At 35.6% G+C, this 24,744-nt stretch overlaps 1 protein-coding gene across 1 annotated transcript in view; it reads left to right on the plus strand.

The window, feature by feature from the left end:
• The window catches only part of LOC121378659, a 110,022-nt gene extending 87,750 nt beyond the window's left edge, over nucleotides 1–22,272 (plus strand). The window contains exons 11-22 of the mRNA XM_041506936.1: nucleotides 1–63; nucleotides 470–559; nucleotides 842–961; nucleotides 1,064–1,214; nucleotides 2,109–2,267; nucleotides 7,097–7,240; nucleotides 8,929–9,215; nucleotides 11,396–11,581; nucleotides 11,824–12,004; nucleotides 19,710–19,904; nucleotides 20,619–20,783; nucleotides 22,043–22,272. The exon at nucleotides 1–63 is cut by the window's left edge and continues 138 nt beyond it. Of these exons, the coding sequence (XP_041362870.1) occupies nucleotides 1–63; nucleotides 470–559; nucleotides 842–961; nucleotides 1,064–1,214; nucleotides 2,109–2,267; nucleotides 7,097–7,240; nucleotides 8,929–9,215; nucleotides 11,396–11,581; nucleotides 11,824–12,004; nucleotides 19,710–19,904; nucleotides 20,619–20,783; nucleotides 22,043–22,242 (1,941 nt within the window). The 3' untranslated portion in view covers nucleotides 22,243–22,272. The remainder of the gene's footprint in view (nucleotides 64–469; nucleotides 560–841; nucleotides 962–1,063; nucleotides 1,215–2,108; nucleotides 2,268–7,096; nucleotides 7,241–8,928; nucleotides 9,216–11,395; nucleotides 11,582–11,823; nucleotides 12,005–19,709; nucleotides 19,905–20,618; nucleotides 20,784–22,042) is intronic.
• Nucleotides 22,273–24,744: the final 2,472 nt, after the last annotated feature.

The raw sequence follows: 24,744 nt of genomic DNA on the forward strand, positions 1-24,744 counted from the left end.
AGTAATGAACGAATGTTGTCTGTTTTTATCCACAGGTGTTTGAGGACGGGGCTCTGTATTTCAGTAATGAACGAATGTTGTCTGTTTTTATCCACAGGTGTTTGAGGACGGGGCTCTGTATTTCAGTAATGAACGAATGTTGTCTGTTTTTATCCACAGGTGTTTGAGGACGGGGCTCTGTATTTCAGTAATGAACGAATGTTGTCTGTTTTTATCCACAGGTGTTTGAGGACGGGGCTCTGTATTTCAGTAATGAACGAATGTTGTCTGTTTTTATCCACAGGTGTTTGAGGACGGGGCTCTGTATTTCAGTAATGAACGAATGTTGTCTGTTTTTATCCACAGGTGTTTGAGGACGGGGCTCTGTATTTCAGTAATGAACGAATGTTGTCTGTTTTTATCCACAGGTGTTTGAGGACGGGGCTCTGTATTTCAGTAATGAACGAATGTTGTCTGTTTTTATCCACAGGTGTTTGAGGACGGGGCTCTGTATCTCAGTAATGAACGAATGTTGTCTGTTTTTATCCACAGGTGTTTGAGGACGGGGCTCTGTATTTCAGTAATGAACGAATGTTGTCTGTTTTTATCCACAGGTGTTTGAGGACGGGGCTCTGTATTTCAGTAATGAACGAATGTTGTCTGTTTTTATCCACAGGTGTTTGAGGACGGGGCTCTGTATTTCAGTAATGAACGAATGTTGTCTGTTTTTATCCACAGGTGTTTGAGGACGGGGCTCTGTATTTCAGTAATGAACGAATGTTGTCTGTTTTTATCCACAGGTGTTTGAGGACGGGGCTCTGTATTTCAGTAATGAACGAATGTTGTCTGTTTTTATCCACAGGTGTTTGAGGACGGGGTATTTCTCTGTATCTGTTTTTATCCACAGGTGTTTGAGGACGGGGCTCTGTATTTCAGTAATGAACGAATGGGTCTGTTTTTACCACAGGGGCAACGGGGCTCTGTATGTGTAATGACAAGACAGACCACAGTCAGTGCGACAAGTACATTCTCAGTAAAGTCAAAGTCCACAGTGAGTCTCATGTCATAATTATAACTTCTGTAGTGCGACAAGTACATTCTCTCAAAGTCCACAGTGAGTCTTGTCATAATTATAACTTCTGTAGTGCGACAAGTACATTCTCTCAAAGTCCACAGTGAGTCTTGTCATAATTATAACTTCTCAGTGCAACAAGTACATTCTCTCAAAGTCCACAGTGAGTCTTGTCATAATTATAACTTCTGTAGTGCGACAAGTACATTCTCTCAAAGTCCACAGTGAGTCTTGTCATAATTATAACTTCTGTAGTGCGACAAGTACATTCTCTCAAAGTCCACAGTGAGTCTTGTCATAATTATAACTTCTCAGTGCAACAAATACATTCTCTCATTTTTATATAATTTGCGCATGCTAACAATCTTGTGATATGCTTTGGAAAATTTGTCCCTGATTGGTTAATATTAGTTGGTAGTTAATGTATGGTGTTTAGATTTGAGATAAACCAATAAAATTGCATCATTTCTAGGCTTCAATATCAAGTTGTTTAGATCACATGACATTCATAGTAAATGATAATGGCTGCTTATAATTTCGTCTTCACCTGTTATTTCTATATTAATGACATCATTAGTATTTCATTGTTTTATATGAAGTCTTGTTTCTGCCTGTAAAACCTGGTTTACCTTTTGTGTTCTTTGAACTGTGCTGACTGTATTTTTTAGTTTTTAGTGAGGTTTTGTTTCTTCCTATAAAATCTGGTTTTCCATTTGTGTTCTGTGATTGTGTTATCACCTGAAATACTGACACTTGCTTTGTTTTCAGTGAGGTTTTGTTTCTTCCTATAAAATCTGGTTTACCATTTGTGTTGTTCTGTGACTGTGTTATCACCTGAAATACTGACACTTGCTTTGTTTTCAGTGAGGTTTTGTTTCCTATAAAATCTGGTTTACCATTTGTGTTGTTCTGTGACTGTGTTATCACCTGAAATAATACTGACTGTGTTGCCTTGTTTTTAGTGAGGTTTTGTTTCTTCCTATAAAATCTGGTTTTCCATTTGTGTTCTGTGACTGTGTTATCACCTGAAATACTGACACTGTTGCTTTGTTTTCAGTGCCGCCCATTGTGCAGGTTTCTCCCACCTCCCAGATGCGCGTCTCCAAGTCCGACATCACCATCAAGTGTCACGCTGAAGGAATTCCAACACCAAAGATCACCTGGCAGGTTAACGAGGTCAGAATACCTGACTTCCCTCAACACTTCATCAAAACTCGTAAGTCAAACAAATTTGTGTAAGGTTTGTGTTTAAACCCTAGAATAAAAGATATATTACAAGTTAAAAATTGTAGTAACTTTGACCATGAAACAAAACAGAAACTTTAAGCAAATAATGAAGGCATTATATGACATTAAAAGGTACAAACAGCGTGACCTACTAAATAGTACAACATAATGGTGCCTTAAAACATTTCATTTATACTAAATGTACTTTAATTCAAGCTGCTACCTTGTCCTCATGTTCCAATTGTTATCAGTATTGTGGTATATAATTGAATATTGACTAGGTAGCCATAAATCGGTGTGTCAACCCTGCATTTACATGTAATGTGTAATCTAATAAATTGTTATCAGTATTGTGGTATATAATTGAATATTGACTAGGTAGCCATAAATCGGTGTGTCAACCCTGCATTTACATGTAATGTGTAATCTAATAAATTGTTATCAGTATTGTGGTATATAATTGAATATTGACTAGGTAGCCATAAATTCGGTGTGTCAACCCTGCATTTACATGTAATGTGTAATCTAATAAATTGTTATCAGTATTGTGGTATATAATTGAATATTGACTAGGTAGCCATAAATTCGGTGTGTCAACCCTGCATTTACATGTAATGTGTAATCTAATAAATTGTTATCAGTATTGTGGTATATAATTGAATATTGACTAGGTAGCCATAAATTCGGTGTGTCAACCCTGCATTTACATGTAATGTGTAATCTAATAAATTGTTATCAGTATTGTGGTATATAATTGAATATTGACTAGGTAGCCATAAATCGGTGTGTCAACCCTGCATTTACATGTAATGTGTAATCTAATAAATTGTTATCAGTATTGTGGTATATAATTGAATATTGACTAGGTAGCCATAAATTCGGTGTGTCAACCCTGCATTTACATGTAATGTGTAATCTAATAAATTGTTATCAGTATTGTGGTATATAATTGAATATTGACTAGGTAGCCATAAATCGGTGTGTCAACCCTGCATTTACATGTAATGTGTAATCTAATAAATTGTTATCAGTATTGTGGTATATAATTGAATATTGACTAGGTAGCCATAAATCGGTGTGTCAACCCTGCATTTACATGTAATGTGTAATCTAATAAATTGTTATCAGTATTGTGGTATATAATTGAATATTGACTAGGTAGCCATAAATTCGGTGTGTCAACCCTGCATTTACATGTAATGTGTAATCTAATAAATTGTTATCAGTATTGTGGTATATAATTGAATATTGACTAGGTAGCCATAAATTCGGTGTGTCAACCCTGCATTTACATGTAATGTGTAATCTAATAAATTGTTATCAGTATTGTGGTATATAATTGAATATTGACTAGGTAGCCATAAATTCGGTGTGTCAACCCTGCATTTACATGTAATGTGTAATCTAATAAATTGTTATCAGTATTGTGGTATATAATTGAATATTGACTAGGTAGCCATAAATTCGGTGTGTCAACCCTGCATTTACATGTAATGTGTAATCTAATAAATTGTTATCAGTATTGTGGTATATAATTGAATATTGACTAGGTAGCCATAAATCGGTGTGTCAACCCTGCATTTACATGTAATGTGTAATCTAATAAATTGTTATCAGTATTGTGGTATATAATTGAATATTGACTAGGTAGCCATAAATCGGTGTGTCAACCCTGCATTTACATGTAATGTGTAATCTAATAAATTGTTATCAGTATTGTGGTATATAATTGAATATTGACTAGGTAGCCATAAATCGGTGTGTCAACCCTGCATTTACATGTAATGTGTAATCTAATAAATTGTTATCAGTATTGTGGTATATAATTGAATATTGACTAGGTAGCCATAAATCGGTGTGTCAACCCTGCATTTACATGTAATGTGTAATCTAATAAATTGTTATCAGTATTGTGGTATATAATTGAATATTGACTAGGTAGCCATAAATCGGTGTGTCAACCCTGCATTTACATGTAATGTGTAATCTAATAAATTGTTATCAGTATTGTGGTATATAATTGAATATTGACTAGGTAGCCATAAATCGGTGTGTCAACCCTGCATTTACATGTAATGTGTAATCTAATAAATTGTTATCAGTATTGTGGTATATAATTGAATATTGACTAGGTAGCCATAAATTCGGTGTGTCAACCCTGCATTTACATGTAATGTGTAATCTAATAAATTGTTATCAGTATTGTGGTATATAATTGAATATTGACTAGGTAGCCATAAATCGGTGTGTCAACCCTGCATTTACATGTAATGTGTAATCTAATAAATTGTTATCAGTATTGTGGTATATAATTGAATATTGACTAGGTAGCCATAAATCGGTGTGTCAACCCTGCATTTACATGTAATGTGTAATCTAATAAATTGTTATCAGTATTGTGGTATATAATTGAATATTGACTAGGTAGCCATAAATCGGTGTGTCAACCCTGCATTTACATGTAATGTGTAATCTAATAAATTGTTATCAGTATTGTGGTATATAATTGAATATTGACTAGGTAGCCATAAATCGGTGTGTCAACCCTGCATTTACATGTAATGTGTAATCTAATAAATTGTTATCAGTATTGTGGTATATAATTGAATATTGACTAGGTAGCCATAAATCGGTGTGTCAACCCTGCATTTACATGTAATGTGTAATCTAATAAATTGTTATCAGTATTGTGGTATATAATTGAATATTGACTAGGTAGCCATAAATCGGTGTGTCAACCCTGCATTTACATGTAATGTGTAATCTAATAAATTGTTATCAGTATTGTGGTATATAATTGAATATTGACTAGGTAGCCATAAATCGGTGTGTCAACCCTGCATTTACATGTAATGTGTAATCTAATAAATTGTTATCAGTATTGTGGTATATAATTGAATATTGACTAGGTAGCCATAAATCGGTGTGTCAACCCTGCATTTACATGTAATGTGTAATCTAATAAATTGTTATCAGTATTGTGGTATATAATTGAATATTAACTAGGTAGCCATAAATTCGGTGTGTCAACCCTGCATTTACATGTAATGTGTAATCTAATAAATTGTTATCAGTATTGTGGTATATAATTGAATATTAACTAGGTAGCCATAAATTCGGTGTGTCAACCCTGCATTTACATGTAATGTGTAATCTAATAAATTGTTATCAGTATTGTGGTATATAATTGAATATTGACTAGGTAGCCATAAATCGGTGTGTCAACCCTGCATTTACATGTAATGTGTAATCTAATAAATTGTTATCAGTATTGTGGTATATAATTGAATATTGACTAGGTAGCCATAAATTCGGTGTGTCAACCCTGCATTTACATGTAATGTGTAATCTAATAAATTGTTATCAGTATTGTGGTATATAATTGAATATTAACTAGGTAGCCATAAATTCGGTGTGTCAACCCTGCATTTACATGTAATGTGTAATCTAATAAATTGTTATCAGTATTGTGGTATATAATTGAATATTAACTAGGTAGCCATAAATTCGGGGTGTCAACCCTGCATTTACATGTAATGTGTAATCTAATAAATTGTTATCAGTATTGTGGTATATAATTGAATATTAACTAGGTAGCCATAAATTCGGGGTGTCAACCCTGCATTTACATGTAATGTGTAATCTAATAAATTGTTATCAGTATTGTGGTATATAATTGAATATTAACTAGGTAGCCATAAATTCGGTGTGTCAACCCTGCATTTACATGTAATGTGTAATCTAATAAATTGTTATCAGTATTGTGGTATATAATTGAATATTAACTAGGTAGCCATAAATCGGTGTGTCAACCCTGCATTTACATGTAATGTGTAATCTAATAAATTGTTATCAGTATTGTGGTATATAATTGAATATTAACTAGGTAGCCATAAATTCGGGGTGTCAACCCTGCATTTACATGTAATGTGTAATCTAATAAATTGTTATCAGTATTGTGGTATATAATTGAATATTAACTAGGTAGCCATAAATTCGGGGTGTCAACCTTGCATTTACATGTAATGTGTAATCTAATAAATTGTTATCAGTATTGTGGTATATAATTGAATATTAACTAGGTAGCCATAAATTCGGTGTGTCAACCCTGCATTTACATGTTATGTGTAATCTAATAAATTGTTATCAGTATTGTGGTATATAATTGAATATTAACTAGGTAGCCATAAATTCGGGGTGTCAACCCTGCATTTACATGTTATGTGTAATCTAATAAATTAACCTTGATATGCAATTTGAAAAGGGAAGTAACTCTGTTGTTGAAGGTTTCTAAGAATATAAATTGCTTTAACTGATGGTACTTATTACACATAAAGAAGGAAAGAAATGTTTTATTTAATGACGCACTCGACACATTTTATTTACGGTTATGTGGCGCCCCCCCCCCCCCCCCCCCCCCCCCCCCCCCCCCCCCCCCCCCCCCCCCCCCCCCCCCCACCCCCCCCCCCCCCCCCCCTCGGAGTATTACACATAAAGTACACAATGATTTTGATGTGCAATATTATAATGGTTTGGCACAAGATTTTATTCTCACTTGTTCTTATAGGTAAACTGTTTTCATATAACTATTTTAAAAGTTGCATGCATATGTTTAGTGTGGTGTAGTGTGTGTTATGCGGTGTGGGTATGTGTGTGTGTGTGTGTGTGCATGTTCGTGTGTGTGCATGTTCGTGTGTGTGTGTGTATGTGTGCGCGCGTGTGTGTGCATTCTGTTGTATTTTTCGTGATGAGGTTTCTTTAAACAGTTCATGCATGCATGTTTGTGTTCACTGAGTAAATGTTTCCGTGTGTTTTCAGATGCCAATGGCACCCTGACCGTGCACAACGCGGACTTCCACCGAGACACGGGGGCGTACAAATGTATTGGCGAGAACCAGGCCGGCGTGGCCGAGGGAGTCGCATCCGTGTTCATTCAAGACCCGGACAACAAGAAACAGTCATGTGAGTGACACTTGTTTGATAAGATGAAAGTTCGTTTGTGGTGTTCAAATCTTAGAATTATGAACACAAACGTGTGCCATTGTTTGTCAGTCTGTGCTATAATACAGGCAGAAGGTCATGTGTTACTTAAGACACTTGTTAGTCTTGTTCAGACATATGGTATTTGTAAAATAAGTGAATTCTTCGAAACATAAAACAATACAAAAATGTATAACAATGTAATATTGCAGTATTCGTATGTTGGCTGTGATTTAAAGTGCTGAGGTATTATCACACAAACAATATTTTTCTCTTTTCACATGCATGCATACCTGTATGTGCATCTACTTTAGGCTACGTAATAAGCAGAGTATGACAAATATTTTGAAAAGTCACTAGCCACAGGGCTAGTGGGTTTGTGAAAACCACTAGGTCACTAAGATAAAGCACTAGCCCAAATTCTTGATCAATTATAACTGGATTTTTATCAAATTTTTGTAAGATTACACATTTACGAGTATAACAGTAAAATGAAACAAACACTTAAATTGTGTTGTAACTTTCAGTTTTGTCGTGTTGTACGTTTGGTCTTTTGTCCAGTGTGAGCCATCGTTATTGTCCCGTTTTCGCCTTTGCCCACTCCCAAGGAAAAATAATTGATTAAACTCATGGTTGGTATCTAAAACCACTATCAAAATAATTAAATTTAAATGAGGGTACGACAGTGTGACACACGGTAATAGATGGTTGAGTGTATTTGGTAGTGGGTTGTGCTTTTAGGGCCTACTATTCATGTCGCCAGGAACGGTACTGCCAATTGCTCAAATACAGGGCATTATCCCATGTCAGACCGATATCAAAAGAATAGAACGGCGACATCTAATCCGTTGTTAATTGGTGAACAAAAAAGGTATTATCTTGTATCAGCAGCTGTGAGACATTATCCAAACGTAATAGCCCAAGCCGAGTTATTGCATGTGCGGTTACCATTAAAGTAAATTGTTTTCCTGGTTGCCGATAACCATACATAAGCGAAGTGTTAAATTAGAAAACAATAGGTAAATAAAACAAACACTGAAATTCAAAGTATGACTGGGGTTTACTTGACTGAGATTAACCTGTCGTCTCGATTGGTGATTTCCAAGTTAGCCTAAAACACAATTATGTGCAAGATTAACTACCACGTGACGTGTCCAACCAATCAAAACACGCATGTCATTAGACTAGAATTTCCTGTGCCAGAAACTTGAAAAGGAAAAGTAAACAATGCATGCTGTAACCGTAACGATGTAGAGATAGCATGTTACTGCAGTTTGCAGACCTAGTTCAAGTGGATTATTATTATATACTGATGATGTTGTTGATATTATTCTATGACAAACGTCACAATCAAATTTATTAAACGAAATTTCAGCCGAGAGAAAAAGAAAAAAAACAAAAACAAAAACACAATCAAGCGATAAGGAGAGGGGGTGGGAAACCACTAGCCCTGCTGGCTAGTGGTTTTGCGTTTCTCACTAGTCCGAACTTAAAAACCACTAGCCACGGGCGTCGGGCTAGCAGATTTGTCGAACTCTGAATAAGTTAAAACTTTTAGACATATTTTTTTTAATTCAGGACTTTTTTAAATGTTTAACATGACAGTGTTAATCAGTAATATATCACTATTAATTACCTCTGTATTATCATTTAATTTGACCCGTTTTTAGATCCCAGCTACCACAAGTCGTTTGGGACGTTTCTGGTGTTCCATGACAAAGGTTACACGGCCTACGACCCCAACTCTTGTCTGATCCGCCGGGATGCGACAGGCGACTTCGGCAGCTTCAAGTTCATCCCAGACAACATGGACGGCCCTCTCAAACTGTGTGACCCAGACATCGGCTGTCAGTGGGGGTCGGCGGTCAACGTGAACAACCAGTTTGTCTACGTCAGTCAGCCCAAGGAAAACCGAATCATCATCATAGAATCCACTCACAAGTGGAACCCAATCCAGGTGGGTAGCTGGGTCAGTTGGGTGTGTGTGTGGTGGGGATGGGTAGAGAGACAAGGGTGTGTGTGAGGAAGTTGGCCATTACCATGAACAACCAGTTTGTCTGCATTGGTCTACGTCATTCAGCCCAAGGAGAACAGAATCATCATCATAGAATCCACTTACAAGTGGAACCCAATCCAGGTGGGTTGGGGGTGGGGGGGGCGAGTCAGGTGGGGATGTGTAAAGTGAGGGTGTGGGGTCGGCCATAACCGTACTGCAGACTATATCATTTGTATTACTGTGAAATCACTTATTCTTGGTGGTCATGTTTTCCTGTAATTCATGGACTAGTGCAGTCAATGAATTTAAGGACACAATGAAAATATGATATATGTATGCATATAATACAAATTTATGATACCATATATTGCTGTGTATTAGCCGACTCCTTGTATAAGCCGACCTCTTAGATTGACCCTAAATATCAAGTACAAAATCATCGACCTCGTGTATAAGCCAAAGTCATCTTTTGTCCAATTGTACATTGTATTGATTTCAACAATACTGTCAACAAATAGATTTGTGCTTTTCTTTTTCATTATATTTTCATTTTAATTATTACAGACACAGTAATTGTTACGGCAATGCTAACGTCTTCCATGCCATGCAAAGCTAATTTAGCACCGATAAATCATAACAAGAAAATAAACAATTCAAGCTGTAACAACATACCACTCACTGTACATAAGTAATATAATTATTCATTGGACAGCAAATAATAAACTCATTAAGGCATGTTTAATCCCTGTTTTCCCCTCCACACAAAAACACGATTCTGTGGTCCATGGCTGTTGTTTACACAAAATCATGTTATCCATCAAATAAGAGCTTATAAAATGATATAGACAGAGGTGTTAAACAAAGATGGCGGAACATGATTTTTACCATTGAAATGACAATAAAACAAGTAATTTTTATTATTATTCATAAAACTATTAATGCATTCAATAACTAAAAACTACATAATATTGTTACATAAGCTGTCAAAGGCTGTAAGGGTCTGATCAAAATTTGTAAGTCGCAGTCGGGAGTATTTTCTATCGGAATTTTATAAACCAATTTGTTGCCTCCATGTATAAGCCGACTCTCTTCTTTTGGAAAGTATTTCTAGACTTCAAAAGTCGGCTAATACATGGCAATATACGGTACTACAAATTTATAGTCCTTCCCACAGGGAACGCCTTTGTTCTTCTAAATTGCACACAAAAATAGTATTTTATTTTATTTCCAAAACACTTTTACTTTTCTTTAAATTGAAATTATTTACAAAATTTGTTTATGTAGGAGGATGGGACAGATGATAAGTACCCAGTGATATTGTGCAGCATACTATTTGAAAGGCTACAAGAATTCCTGTGACTAAAAATGTTAGATTAACTATATTGTGTTGGTTACATCAGTGTTTTTCTTCCATGTTTCAGGTGATAGATACTGACAAGTCTCCAGTGTTAAATGGGTGTAAACTCCAGTGTGTTGTATCAGTATTTATTCCACGTTTCAGGTGATAGACACTGACAAGTCTCCAGTGTTATATGGATGTAAACTCCAGTGTGTTGTATCAGTATTTATTCCACGTTTCAGGTGATAGACACTGACAAGTCTCCAGTGTTATATGGGTGTAAACTCCAGTGTGTTGTATCAGTATTTATTCCACGTTTCAAGTGATAGACACTGACAAGTCTCCAGTGTTATATGGGTGTAAACTCCAGTGTGTTGTATCAGTATTTATTCCACGTTTCAGGTGATAGACACTGACAAGTCTCCAGTGTTATATGGGTGTAAACTCCAGTGTGTTGTATCAGTATTTATTCCACGTTTCAAGTGATAGACACTGACAAGTCTCCAGTGTTATATGGGTGTAAACTCCAGTGTGTTGTATCAGTATTTATTCCACGTTTCAAGTGATAGACACTGACAAGTCTCCAGTGTTATATGGGTGTAAACTCCAGTGTGTTGTATCAGTATTTATTCCACGTTTCAGGTGATAGACACTGACAAGTCTCCAGTGTTATATGGGTGTAAACTCCAGTGTGTTGTATCAGTATTTATTCCACGTTTCAGGTGATAGACACCGACAAGTCTCCAGTGTTATATGGGTGTAAACTCCAGTGTGTTGTATCAGTATTTATTCCATGTTTCAGGTGATAGACACTGACAAGTCTCCGGTGAACCTGCACTACGTGGCCCACCTTGATCAGGTGTGGGTGTTGTGTTGGAACGGCGACAAGGACGGCAGCACTAAGACCGTGGTTGTGATCCGCGACGCCAGCAAGTATATCCAGCATCACTCAGTCCACACGCAGCCTGTTGGAAACCGCTTCGACCTGGTGAGACTTAGCATATCAATGATCTGATTTTTCAGTGTTTTCATGTGAAATTGTTTTTACTATGTTGAAAAATTGTGTTTATATTAAAAATATGGCATATCATTTTCAGCTTTTTAAATATCTTTCAGCTGTTGTTTTTAAGTGGGTATTACATTCAAAGCTACAAATATATTTTCTTCCGAAAAAAACCCCAAAAATTAGAAAGAATAAAGGTGATATTTGTTTTTCTCACTTGATTCCAGGTACAGGACTTGTTTCTGCCACCTTCAAACGACCTTCACCATGAATTCAACTATGGCTACGTGACCCACAGTGGCCAGGAGGAATTGTTCAAGCTTGATCTCCGCACCATGAAGTACATCAACACCATTGACATCTCCAAATACGACTGTGTGCCCAAGACACTCACATTTATTCCTATCGGTAATATTTCCTGTTCACTCACATTTATTCCTATCAGTGATATTTCCTGTTCACTCACATTTATTCCTATCGGTGATATTTCCTGTTCACTCACATTTATTCCTATCGGTGATATTTCCTGTTCACTCACATTTATTCCTATCGGTGATATTTCCTGTTAACTCACATTTATCCCTATCGGTGATATTTCCTGTTCCCTCACATTTATCCCTATCGGTGATATTTCCTGTTCACTCACATTTATCCCTATCAGTGATATTTCCTGTTCACTCACATTTATCCCTATTGTTGATATTTCCTGTTGACTGAATATCTCAACCTTTGTGCTTATGGACAATTACACACCATGTATTCTTACATGAATATGTTCTACTAGAAATTGAAAATGGGATGTAACTCAGTGATTTTAGCACTTAATAGATACAGCAGGGGCAAATGCCCAGGGGCCGTATGCATGAGGAGCGGATAAGACTAAATGCGGATAGCGGCTAAACGCGGATTGCTAATCGCGTTTAAATTTGTTCGCTTTTTGGTATGCATAAACGTAAATGACGTCGCGAATAGCTATCCGGCGGCATTATTTTTAGATTGAGGGAACTCCTCGCCACGCATGGCATTCTGGAACCTAACGTTGAGCTTACAATGTACTTTTGTAAACAAAAGGAACAGTGTATCATTTAATATTTATAAATAAATAAAATATATAAATACATTTATTTATAAATACAATTAAAATTTAAATTTAAATTAAACTAAATAATAATAATACAAAAATAATAATGAAAATAAATAAAATTAAATACATAGTTATAAGAAAGAAAAATTATATATATACATGTAGCAATCCATTTATTAACAGTCATTAAAAGTGCAGTATATATTTAGGAAGGGGTGCAAATTAGAAACAAATAATAATAAAATAGAGGCAAATAGTTTTGCAAAATAAATAAATAAAAATGGGGGACCAAGATATAACACCCAGCATACTAATAAAATATAGAAATGCAGATATAGAGGGAGATAACTAGAAAACAGGTCAATAAATAAAATAGTTTGTTTTGTTTGAACGACACCACTAGAGCACATTGATTTATTAATCATTGGCTATTAGATGTCAAACATATGGTCATTTTTGACAGTGATAGAGACAACCCGCTACATTTTTCCATTAGTAGCAAGGAATCTTTCATATGCACCATCCCACAGACAGGATAGTACACACCACGGCCTTTGATATACCAGTCGTGGGAACAAATTTTTTAAAATAAAAATAGGTCAAACACCAACCATAAGCGTCCGGGGGTGGGGGCAGGCAATCTTCGAATTCGGGTTTAAAACGAATAAGACATTCAGGCCAAATGAGCTGGCCTTAAAACTTCTCTCTGTGTTTTTCATTCATTCTACTGACAGTATTATTTTTAACGTAACCCATGTAAAAAGGAAGGAAGGAACTGTTTTATTAACGACGCACTCAGCACATTTTATTTACGGTTATATGGCGTCGGACACATGGTTAAGGACCACACAGATATTGAGGAGAAAACCCGCTGTTGCCATTTCACGGTCTACTCTTTTCGATTAGTACCAAGGGATCTTTTATATGCACCATCCCATAGAGAGGATAGCACATATCACAACCTTTAATATACCAGTCCTGGTGCACTGGCTGGAGCGAGAAATAGCCCAATGGGTCTACTGACAGGGATCGATCCCAAACCGACTGCGCGAGCACTTTACCACTGGGTTACGTCCCGCCCCACTCCCGTGTAACAATGCGTGATGATTCTTATACAGGCGTGTGTGCGAGAGAGGGGGGGGGGGGCTGGATAGAGGTAGGGAGGGGTAGAGGGAGAGAGAAATAACAAAGAAATACTTGATTACCTGCACTTGACGACGATAATATACTTTTTGTCCAAATTTATACAAATAAAGAAGTGTTTTTTCATATGGATTATGAGCCCCACACCTACCCACACCCCCAATACTACCACCACTGAAAGTTTTCTTTTGTTTCAGTAAACAAAATGGACTGAACATTTATGAAAATAAACACCCAGTGAAACACACTTGGGGTTTTGTTAAAATGAATTATGGCACACACAGTCATAGTCTAAAATACGTAGGCAGAACCCCCAAAAGAGAAACGGAAACTGCTTTTAATACAGGGGCAATTTTCCGTTATCATTATTTAATAGCCATACAAAAGTAATATTAAAAAACTAAATCATATTTTTAAAATCCAAATGCAAATATACAATTTATAATCTGGAATAAAAGTTAGATTTTAAAATGTCATCAGTATTATTTAACACACATAAACAACTTTTAGAGGCATATCCAAGACATAGAGGGGAATGGAGTGCTCAATTATGGACACCACAAGAATGGAACTTTTAATTTTAGTTTTTCATTAATTTGTCATTGCTTTCAGTCAGCTCTGCAAAGATTTGATTTCCATTATTGTACCAAGTGTAATAACATTAGTCCGTCAAACCAACTGTATCTTAAATAACTAGTGATGTTAACTACTAGTATTTACACTTTTAATACATAGGGACTTAATTCCATGTTACACGTATATATACTCTATTCCATGTTGAAACTTAAAATACCATAAAAATAAATGACGTTTTGTACATGATATACAAAATATACAGAGAAAGAAATAAGGGAACACTTAGTATTGAATACTATTATCGTCCTAATGTCTGTATAAAGTACGAAGATGTAATGTGGGAGTCACTGAATGACAGGAATGTGAGACTGGATGACAGTAACATGGTTAACTTCCTGACACAATAGATGAGTGTTTTTGCTGCAGTCACTACCTCCTGTAAGTGTTGGTGTGATCCCTTATTTCTTTCAATCAGTACATATTGCTAAACAGGATATACACTGAAATACACAACAAACAACAACAATTCAAAGTAATATTTATAATTTATTTCACTTTACAAATTGTGAAGAATGAGTGTAGTGTAGAAGTAAATAAACCAAGTGTAGATATCTTAAGATAAACACATCTTAAATTGTTAATTAAAGTGGGCGACATGTCAGAGGAAACATGTAATTAAAGTTACTCAGTACTGTACATGAACAAAAATTATTACTTAAAATAATTCATGTATTTTTCATAATTATTTTGTTATTTGTTTTTATTTTATGAATTGTTTTGCATTGAAGTTCTCAATTATAATAATCTAACTGTAACATTATATTCCTGTTGCATATTGATTTAAATTCAAAATGAAGATGTATGAAAAATGTAAAATATGAATATCATTTTGTGTTAACAGAGCATGTAAATTACTTTGTCATTATCTACAGCTGTCTTTAAGAGTAAATGTATATTAGTACATAACAGCTCTGCGATCAACATCATGAACCACTTGGGTTGAAATCTCTTTCATACCAAAGTTATCATCTTGTAACAAAACCAAACCTGGATCACTGTCATTGTATTTCTCTGAATCAGATGGAGGCTTTTAGCACATTACACAAACCGTAATAACTTTATGAATCTTAGAATGTTCCAAAAGGCACACATTCAACTTGCTTGAACTTTGTCCAGCTGTATATCTTCACTTCAGATGTACTTGGGTTCACAACCAGAGTGTACAGCAACTTATGTGCCATGTACCTGGAACAAAATGTTACAAATATGACATTTATGATAATAAGATATCTGGGTAATAACAGGTGGGTTTTTTTTGTTTTTGTTTTTTTGGGTTTTTGGGTTTTTGGGGTGGGTTTTTTTTTTGGGGGGGGGGGGGGGGGGGGGGGGGGGTTGTTGTTTTTAAGAAAAAGAACAAATCATCTGCTTCATTAAGGTAAAAAAAGAAAGAAAAGAATTTGACAGCATGTCACAATATATGTTTATAGAGCACAATGATAGAACTTGTTATGTAGCTATATAGTTTTACTTTTATCAAATCTATGCTTTAATAATGGTGAAAAATTGTATCTTATGTTTAGTAGTTAATTTATCTTACCAACACCATATTTATGCTTTAAAATAATTACTTCAGCTAGTTCTCTCTCTCTCTGTCTCTGTCTCTCTCTCTCTCTGCAGGGGCATAGCATGCTCTGGACCTGGGTGGGGGGGGGGGGGGGGGGGTGGGTGGTTTCGAATATGAACCAAGTGGACCTTTTTCTATTTTGTTTCTGCACCACCCGAAACTCCATTTTTATAAACCTGTATGTTTTAGTACTGAAAGCGGACCATTTGTTGGGGGGGGTGGGGGGGGTGGGTTCGTCGGAAGCCCCCGAATTCCTCCCGCCCCAGCCTACGCCCCTGGTATCTCTCTCTCTCTCTCTCTCTCTCTCTCTCTCTCTCTCTCTCTCTCTCTCTCTCTCTCTCTCTCTCTCTCTCTCTCTCTCTCTCTCTCTCTGCTATCTATATACACACACATAGTTTTACACACTCACACACACACTGTCTGCAGTACCTGCACATTGACAGAATGACATTTGATACATCCATATTCGTTTTGTGGTTTAGCACCTGCTGAAGAGTGTTATCAGTCCATCTCACCAAATTGTTGACTGATGCATGTCTATAACATAAAATGAACCAATACATAAGTAAGTGAGTCAACGAATCAATGAAAGTTGTAGCTTATATAATTATTATATATCTTGCACATGTTTTCAATAAAAATAAAATTAAACTACTTGTTTCAGTTACGAAAACTATGTTCCACTAAAAGGGTAGCCTACACTACAGTACTGTGCATGGCCATTTCAATCATCCGGTGGTTTAATATTATTTACGCTGACAATTTAGTGAAAATCTAAAACTTTATTTGCTTACCTTAGGCTAGTTGTTTGACAAGCCGTTGTTTATGTTCCCAGGCATACCCACCCCCCCCAAAAAACATACAGATTAATTTCTATATTTCCATTTTTGTATGTTCCCCAAATAACCTTCCCATTTTTGGATACGTTGTCGACGTGGTTTCGTGAACAACATACATGTATGACGTAATCAAAATTCGTGCTTACGTTGTTTGAAGTTAAAAAGAAATAGGAAGTACAATGCCAATGGGAGGGTTTTTGATGGGGGACGGTTTTCGATAGGTTACATTAAAAGATTGAAGACAATGCATGGCGATGTGGCAAATACAAACAGACGGAATTTAATATGTAATAATTATTACATAAAAACAAGTTCCTCACCGATCAGTTACCGTAGACATATTGAAAGTGTTGCAAACTTGTACTTTTGTAGATTTTTGACAACGACGTTAACATGCCCAACCGACTGGACACTTCGATGTTTCCTGATATTTCATCTGTGATCTTCAGAATATCTTGTTGTTCAAATTTAAATTCTTCATGTTTTTCCACATTATAAAACGTGTCAAATTGCTTTGTTCGATCAAGAAATAACCAGTTTTGTCGACATATTTGCCTGTTTCTGAATCGCAACACACCAGCACGACCATTTTCCTTTCAGACTTATCCGGCGGATAGGCCTTTATATGGAGAAAATGTAGCGAATAGCGTTATTTGCGTTTAGGCTATTCGGGGAGCTCTATCCTGCCGTCATGCATACCAAATTTCCCCACTTATCCGGCGGATAGGCACTATTCCCGGATAGTGGACTTATCCGCCCCTCATGCATACAGCCCCTGGTTTATACAATTTCATTCATTCATTCATTAGTAGTCTGTATATGTCTACATGGTTATGTGATGTATTTGTTTACACTGACACAACTGGTATATCAAAGGTTGTGGTGTGCTATCCCAGGGCTCACGCTGTCGGTAGCCAAATTAGCCATTGGCTAATTTTTACAAAAAATGGCTAATAAAATTTGCAAGTGGCTAAAATTTTGGCTAAGCCATTTTCTGTCTTCTGGTGTGAACAAACGGTTACATAATCTATCCGACAACTCAAACATAATAATAATACCAAATATTCAATTAGCTTAATAGCGATCTCGCGACCGGTAACCAAAAATGGTGTCATGCAGAATTCAGCGTAGGCCTTATAATGTTTGCTTATTTTAATTAATCACAGTTATTAATTTTAACGGCATGCATTCAACATGTATGACAGCAATGTCTGGAAGATCTGGAACTTGTTATTTTTACTTTGTAAAATCTTTAAACCAAAGTAATAAAAACAGCCGGACAAAGCATGTCAATTTTAATACACATGCCAGTTTAGGGCCGAAAGACATATGTAGGCTATCTCAAGGGCCGAATTCAGCCAGACCGAGCGAAAACAAAATGTTCGCAAGACTGGTTTGTGCGCTTCACATTAAACCGAATGGACATGACGAACACTAATCAAATAGTTCACAAACGTTAGGAAGAACGTTCGTTGGCTGAACTGAGGACAGCTCTCGGCACCAATCTACGTCACGCTTCAGAGTCAGCCGACACCCGCGTGTCAAGAGACATCGTTGCCAATATTAAACAATACGATTACGCAAAAGTAAATCTTGATGTAAATTTGTAGAAAAACAATAGTTGTTCGCATTAATGAATACCTAACTGCAGTTTTTGTTTATTCCTTTGTCTTTGTTAATTTCGTACCCATGGTCGAGAACACGCATGCAGATCGCTATCGCGGGAAATGAACATGCAGTATTTATACAAATTGCAGTTAAACTTAAATGTACACTGAATAAAAGTAGTTTACAATAATCATATTTGTTAGATAATTTTAGCTATAAATTTGTAAGACTGTGAGGTGACATTTATTAAGTTAGCTGGATTTTAAAAAGAGCGTAAATTTTAATTTTATTACCCTTTTTTTGTTTCTTTTTTTTTTTTTTGTTAATATAAATAAATGGAGTATACTGTGAAGTCGGCATTCTTAGCCGAGGTATTTTGCAAGCAGAAATCACAACAAGCATTTAACACGACGCTGAAATCAACAACAACATGGCACAAATTATGAAATTGTTCAGGGTAGGGAATTGATGGGTCAAAAAAAAAAAAAAATTCAAATTAACATCTTAACATAAAGATTGCTATTTAAAGAAATAATGAGCTCTATATAAAAAAAAGCTCTCAAATTTTTATTTGGGGAAAAAAGGAAGAAAGAAAAAACAACCCTCAATAAACATCCACCCACCCCCCATATTTCTGTATGTTTGTTAATTTAATGTCATAGGCCTTAGAAGTGGGGGTGGGTGTATGGGGTACTGACTTCAAACTCTGAAGATAATGCATTCCCACCCCACCCCACTCCTGCTGAAAAATCGAAGTAATATATTAACTTCCCCTACCCCCATTGAGGTTTTGTTATTCCTATTTATTCCAGTTTGTACACAATTAGCTGAAAAAGATACATTTTCATATTCATATATAAATACTCTATACAGTACTGCGTAAAACAAATTTGGCTAAAGCATTTTCAATATGGCTAATAAAAATTACATTTGGCTAATATTTTGGCTACAGGTATTTTTGATCCAGGGTGATCCCTGCTATCCTGTCTGCATATAAAAGATCCCTAATGGGAAACATGTAGTGGGTTTCTTCTCTAAGACTATATGTCAGAATGACCAAATGTTTGATAATTAATCAGTGAATGTGCTCTAGTGGTGTTGTTTTATTTACACTGCTGGTTTTTCACGTTTGTATTGACACTATTTCAGGAGGTCACGTGTTGCTTCAGTGTGTCTCACCCGAGACTCACATCTCACATCAGCTGCTGGTTTTTCATGTTTGTATTGACACTATTTCAGGAGGTCATGTGTTGCTTCAGTGTGTCTCACCCGAGACTCACATCTCACATCAGCTGCTGCTCGACTACGTCACAGACGCCGTTGTCAGGATGATACCTACGCCCGGTAAACCTTACGTGTCCCCCGACTCCAGGCATGTGGTCACAGTCGACGGCGAATCGGGAAAAGTTTTCGTATCCATCGTTTCTGAACAAGGTTGGTTGCTGTAAATAAAACTATTTTAAATATATGTGTTATTTTGATAAACTATGACCATTCAGTGGTATATTTAACACCGTAATGCCAGCATTTTTGATTATACCAAGTTTGTGGCAGTAAATGTTGTTCTGAAAATAAATTAGCCTAATTTTAGGATGCCTTGGGGGCCGTCCATAATTTTCTACATTTTCACAAGTGTACAAACCATACGCGGGGGGGGGGGGGTTAAGGGGCTAGCGTACGCTTTTTTTGTCAAAAGCGTACTGTTTGTACACTCGTGTAAATGTAGAAAATTATGGACGGCCCCTAATTATTTTACTAAACCATTTTTAAAATTAATTTAAAAATTATAAACAGAGTATGAGACTGAACAAATATTGCCAGTAAATTAACCCTTTTGTGTTGTACTGACCTACTAAATAGTTTGTTTCTGAGACACTGGAACTCTTTTTTGACTGATTAATTTAGAGATGCTTGTGCAAGTTTAGGGCATGTTCCAAACATTATGAGTAAAACAGATTGATGAGTAAACTTTCATGGTTCCCAAACTATGTTAAATAGACTTAACAAAACACCTAGTTCAATAGCCATTACTCATAACAACATTGCCCATATTAATGCAGTCTCGATGTCAGGTACAGTCTAAGTGCATTATACAATTTGGAATAAAAATAATGTAGCCATAATTAATATATGTATTAATTGTTTTAGGTTCGTTAGAGTCTGCTTTTGAACTGACTGTGAGCACCAACATTGGCGATGTGACCTTCTTCCCATCAACCACCACCAAGGGTTACGACCTTGTGTTGACTTCTGCTGACAACAATGACATCATCTTCTTGATTCTGACCAATGGCAAAGTGGAAAAAGTAAAAGGTATGAATGAATATTATTTTTATATTATCTGGGATTAACATAAAACGTTAATTCATTTCTAAACATCAAAAATAGATATTAAAAAAGGGGAGGCGGGTCTTGATGATATTCAAGTTAATTTTTAAATCTTTATACATTTTGAGGAAAAGACCAAGTGTAATTTTTTAGATTGAATTCTACATTTTAGAACTGTCTGAACACTTTTCCCGTTATTCTTTAATAAAAAGCTTATAGGAACTCGCTATTTTACAAACTTTTCAAACTTATTTAAATTTGTTGTCTAGTGTCAATTTCCTATGAAATTTTCCAGAAACCAAAACAGAGTTAAAAATAAGGTATGAGTGCTATGCTGGAGTGTTTTTAAGATTTTCTTTCCTAAATAAAACAGTATTGTTATCAGAACATTTGGCTTCCTGCAGCATTCAGTATTGGTTTCATGCTGTTGTTTAGTCATTAAACGTGTTGATCATGTTGTTGTTTAGTCATTAAACGTGTTGATCATGCTGTTGTTTAGTCATTGAACGTGTTGATCATGCTGTTGTTTAGTCATTGAACGTGTTGATCATGCTGTTGTTTAGTCATTGAACGTGTTGATCATGCTGTTGTTTAGTCATTGAACGTGTTGATCATGCTGTTGTTTAGTCATTAAACGTGTTGATCATGCTTTTTTGTGTTATGACTTCAGTCTGTTTTTCACTGTTCCGTATTTATTACACAATTATTTAAAATGTCTTACTAGTTTTGTAGTTTTCACAGCTATATATAAAAAAGCGCTAGACTTCAACAGAATTAAAAGAATAGCTTAAAGCTATTCTTTCACGACACTACATTCTCTTATTCTTGGCTGATCTCTCTTCAGGAAACCGGCCTCGGTGGTGTCGTGGCAGGCCATCAGTCTACAGGCTGGTAGGTACTGGGTTCGGATCCCAGTCGAGGCATGGGATTTTTAATCCAGATACCAACTCCAAACCCTGAGTGAGTGCTCCGCAAGGCTCAATGGGTAGGTGTAAACCACTTGCACCGACCAGTGATCCATAACTGGTTCAACAAAGGCCATGGTTTGTGCTATCCTGCCTGTGGGAAGCGCAAATAAAAGACCCCTTGCTGCCTGTCGTAAAAGACTAGCCTATGTGGCGACAGCGGGTTTCCTCTCAAAATCTGTGTGGTCCTTAACCATATGTCTGACGCCATATAACCGTAAATAAAAATGTGTTGAGTGCGTCGTTAAATAAAACATTTCTTTCTTTCTTTCTCTTCAGGAACTAAAGATTTTGGTGACGGAACCTCGTGGAAACCCTCTCCAGTGATGAGGAAGATAGCGAGTGGGAATATATTCAGCGATTATTTGATGACTCCACTTCAGTCGTCCGTGCGGATAATAGATGGAAAACATCACCGACTACACTGTGAATTCAGCGGTCCACATAACAGCCATGTTGTTTTGTTCATAGAAAACTGAGCCTTTTTTAACATCTTTTTCAAATTTATATCATTATTGAAACTGTTATACTAACTGGCATATTGGTTTAATAAACAGTATTTCTGGATTTAATTACAGGGAATTAGGACTATAAAAAAACATTATTTAAAATACCAAAATTCAGCATCATAATTGTGTTGACAATCTATTATGAAAATAATGTCACAAATCAATATCTAATGTGCAGTGTTTATACAAATCATTTTATGGAAATATTGGTCAAAAATATTTCTTAGTTTTTATGCAAATCTTTGGTCTAGTCTTAAGATAAAAAAATCTGCATTTAACATCATTTAGTCTCGATGTGCAAAGCATTTTATCTAGTTATCAAGATAATTTTTCTAAGAAACTAAATTATCTTTAGTGTAATATAAAAAGTTGAGATTTCTTTTTAACTTAGCTTTTTAATATAATGTAACAAAACATTTGGAGGGAAAAAAATTAAAATCTCGGAGGATGTGCCCAAGACTGTCATGCTTGAACCATCAGTGGATGTAAGCATGATTCAAATGATTGATTGATTGAAAATTTCATTGGTTATTAATATTGTTTTTAAATGAACTAACTTGGATATAACAAAAAGAATGGTTCAGAGTGGAAGTAATCCTCCAGCATTTGAATTTTTTTTAATTGGTCATAAAAGTTTTTTTTTAATAAGTGTCCTTGAGCGTTTTGCTCTTATTTGTTTGTGGAGTGACAAGTTGACACCTGTAACATTTATCAGTGTTTTAATTACTGTTATCAGTGTATTTTTGGTGCAGTTTGCACAAGTTTGCCATTACAACCTACTGAGGCTAACATCTATGCAGACATCGTGACACTTCTAGCTGAGCTAGGTGAACTAGAGACTTTGCTTTGTGTGTTCTGCTTCTCAGTAGAGACAAGTGTTGAGAATATCAAACAGACCAATCAGCTATCAGAATACAAAATATTGTTTAAGGAAAACCAATCGGCTTTCAAAATACAAAATATTGTTCAATGAAAACCAACTGACTTTCAGAATACAAAATATTGTTCAGTGAAAACCAATCAGCTTTCATTTTAAATTGATAAATGTTGACAAATCAGTTTTGAGATTACAAAACATTGCATGAAGTTTGTTTGGTTTTTATTAGAACCAATAAGTTTTCTGAATATAAATTAGTACTGATGTTCAAGGTTACAAAATACTGATTGGAATTTTTTGGTCTTCAACAGAGACCAATCATATTGCAGAGCACAACAAAATATTGATTGGACACTCAGTCAGTATTCAAATTACAACAATCAAAACATTTTACATTTGTTTTGTTTTATGAATCGGAAACCATCGATGTTTAGATGGAAAACAACAATCAAACATTTCTTTACTCTCTATTTTGGTGATCTAAAACCAGTCAACTATTGAGATTAACCCAAAAAGCTTTTTTAAAATCAAAACAATCAGTATTTATTTACTGTCATTTAGTGATTTTGTGGAAGAAAAAGATGTAAAACTGGATAAAGACACAAATTATTTTACTCGCTTGATAGACCGTACAATCATCAGAATGTTGAAGGGACAAACCCTAGTTTTTAAACACTAAGGCATATTTTTCACTATTAGAGTTGTTTATGATCACTGAAATCAAACATTACTTATATTTTATTATTAAGATTATCCATTTCCGTACAGCCCAAGTCTTTCAGGTCATCCTGGTGTTTCTAATGCCACAAAATGCATTTTTCATATTTTTAAAAACACATGTGCGTCTGAGAAGTAAGGGTTATGGAGTCACGTTTTAGTCTATTTTTAAGGGTATTTCAACGTTGCAGACTCTTGTTTCATTCTGTTGTATCCAAATTTGTTACAGGTTTGTAAATTAACCAAACTTAGTGTCCATTTTTACCAGTTAAAACTAGACTAGGTGAAAAATATGCCTTAGTGTTTAAAAACTAGGGTTTTTCCCTTTAAGTCAAGTTTACTTGCTGTATTGTTTTGGTAGCAAAAAACCCCAATGCATTCAGATTTGAATTGATAATTTACAGTCAGTGAATGGGATTTCAATTTTAGATAAATGTAATTTGTAGGTTGAAGGTTTGTGTTATTTCAAACTGGTTCCACTTACATTAACTTAGTTTTGTAGTGGGCTAAGCAGACAAAACCTGTTTTAATATAACAAGCCCAGTTTCTTATCAAATCTCACTATTGTTTGATGAATGTTATTACTCTTAAAACACACAGTATGCTGAAAGCAATGGAAATGCATACCCTATACCTTATTGATTTGTTCTGAGAAGTGTGTGTTGTGTTGAAACATGGCATGTAAAGACCATGGGATACCATGGCTTCTCAGTATACTTAACCTGTGCAGAGTACAACACTGTTCATTCACAGATAACACAGGGGTTTAGAAGTCTGGTCCCATCTCAGTGTCTTTTCTCTGGTCAAAGAGAAGGGTTTTTTTGTATGTGAAGCAGTTATGCTTTTGTCATCTTTAAATACTATTATATGTAGTATTT

The sequence above is a fragment of the Gigantopelta aegis genome, chromosome 8, assembly GCF_016097555.1.
Source record: "Gigantopelta aegis isolate Gae_Host chromosome 8, Gae_host_genome, whole genome shotgun sequence".
NCBI classification, from domain to species: Eukaryota; Metazoa; Mollusca; class Gastropoda; order Neomphalida; family Peltospiridae; genus Gigantopelta; species Gigantopelta aegis.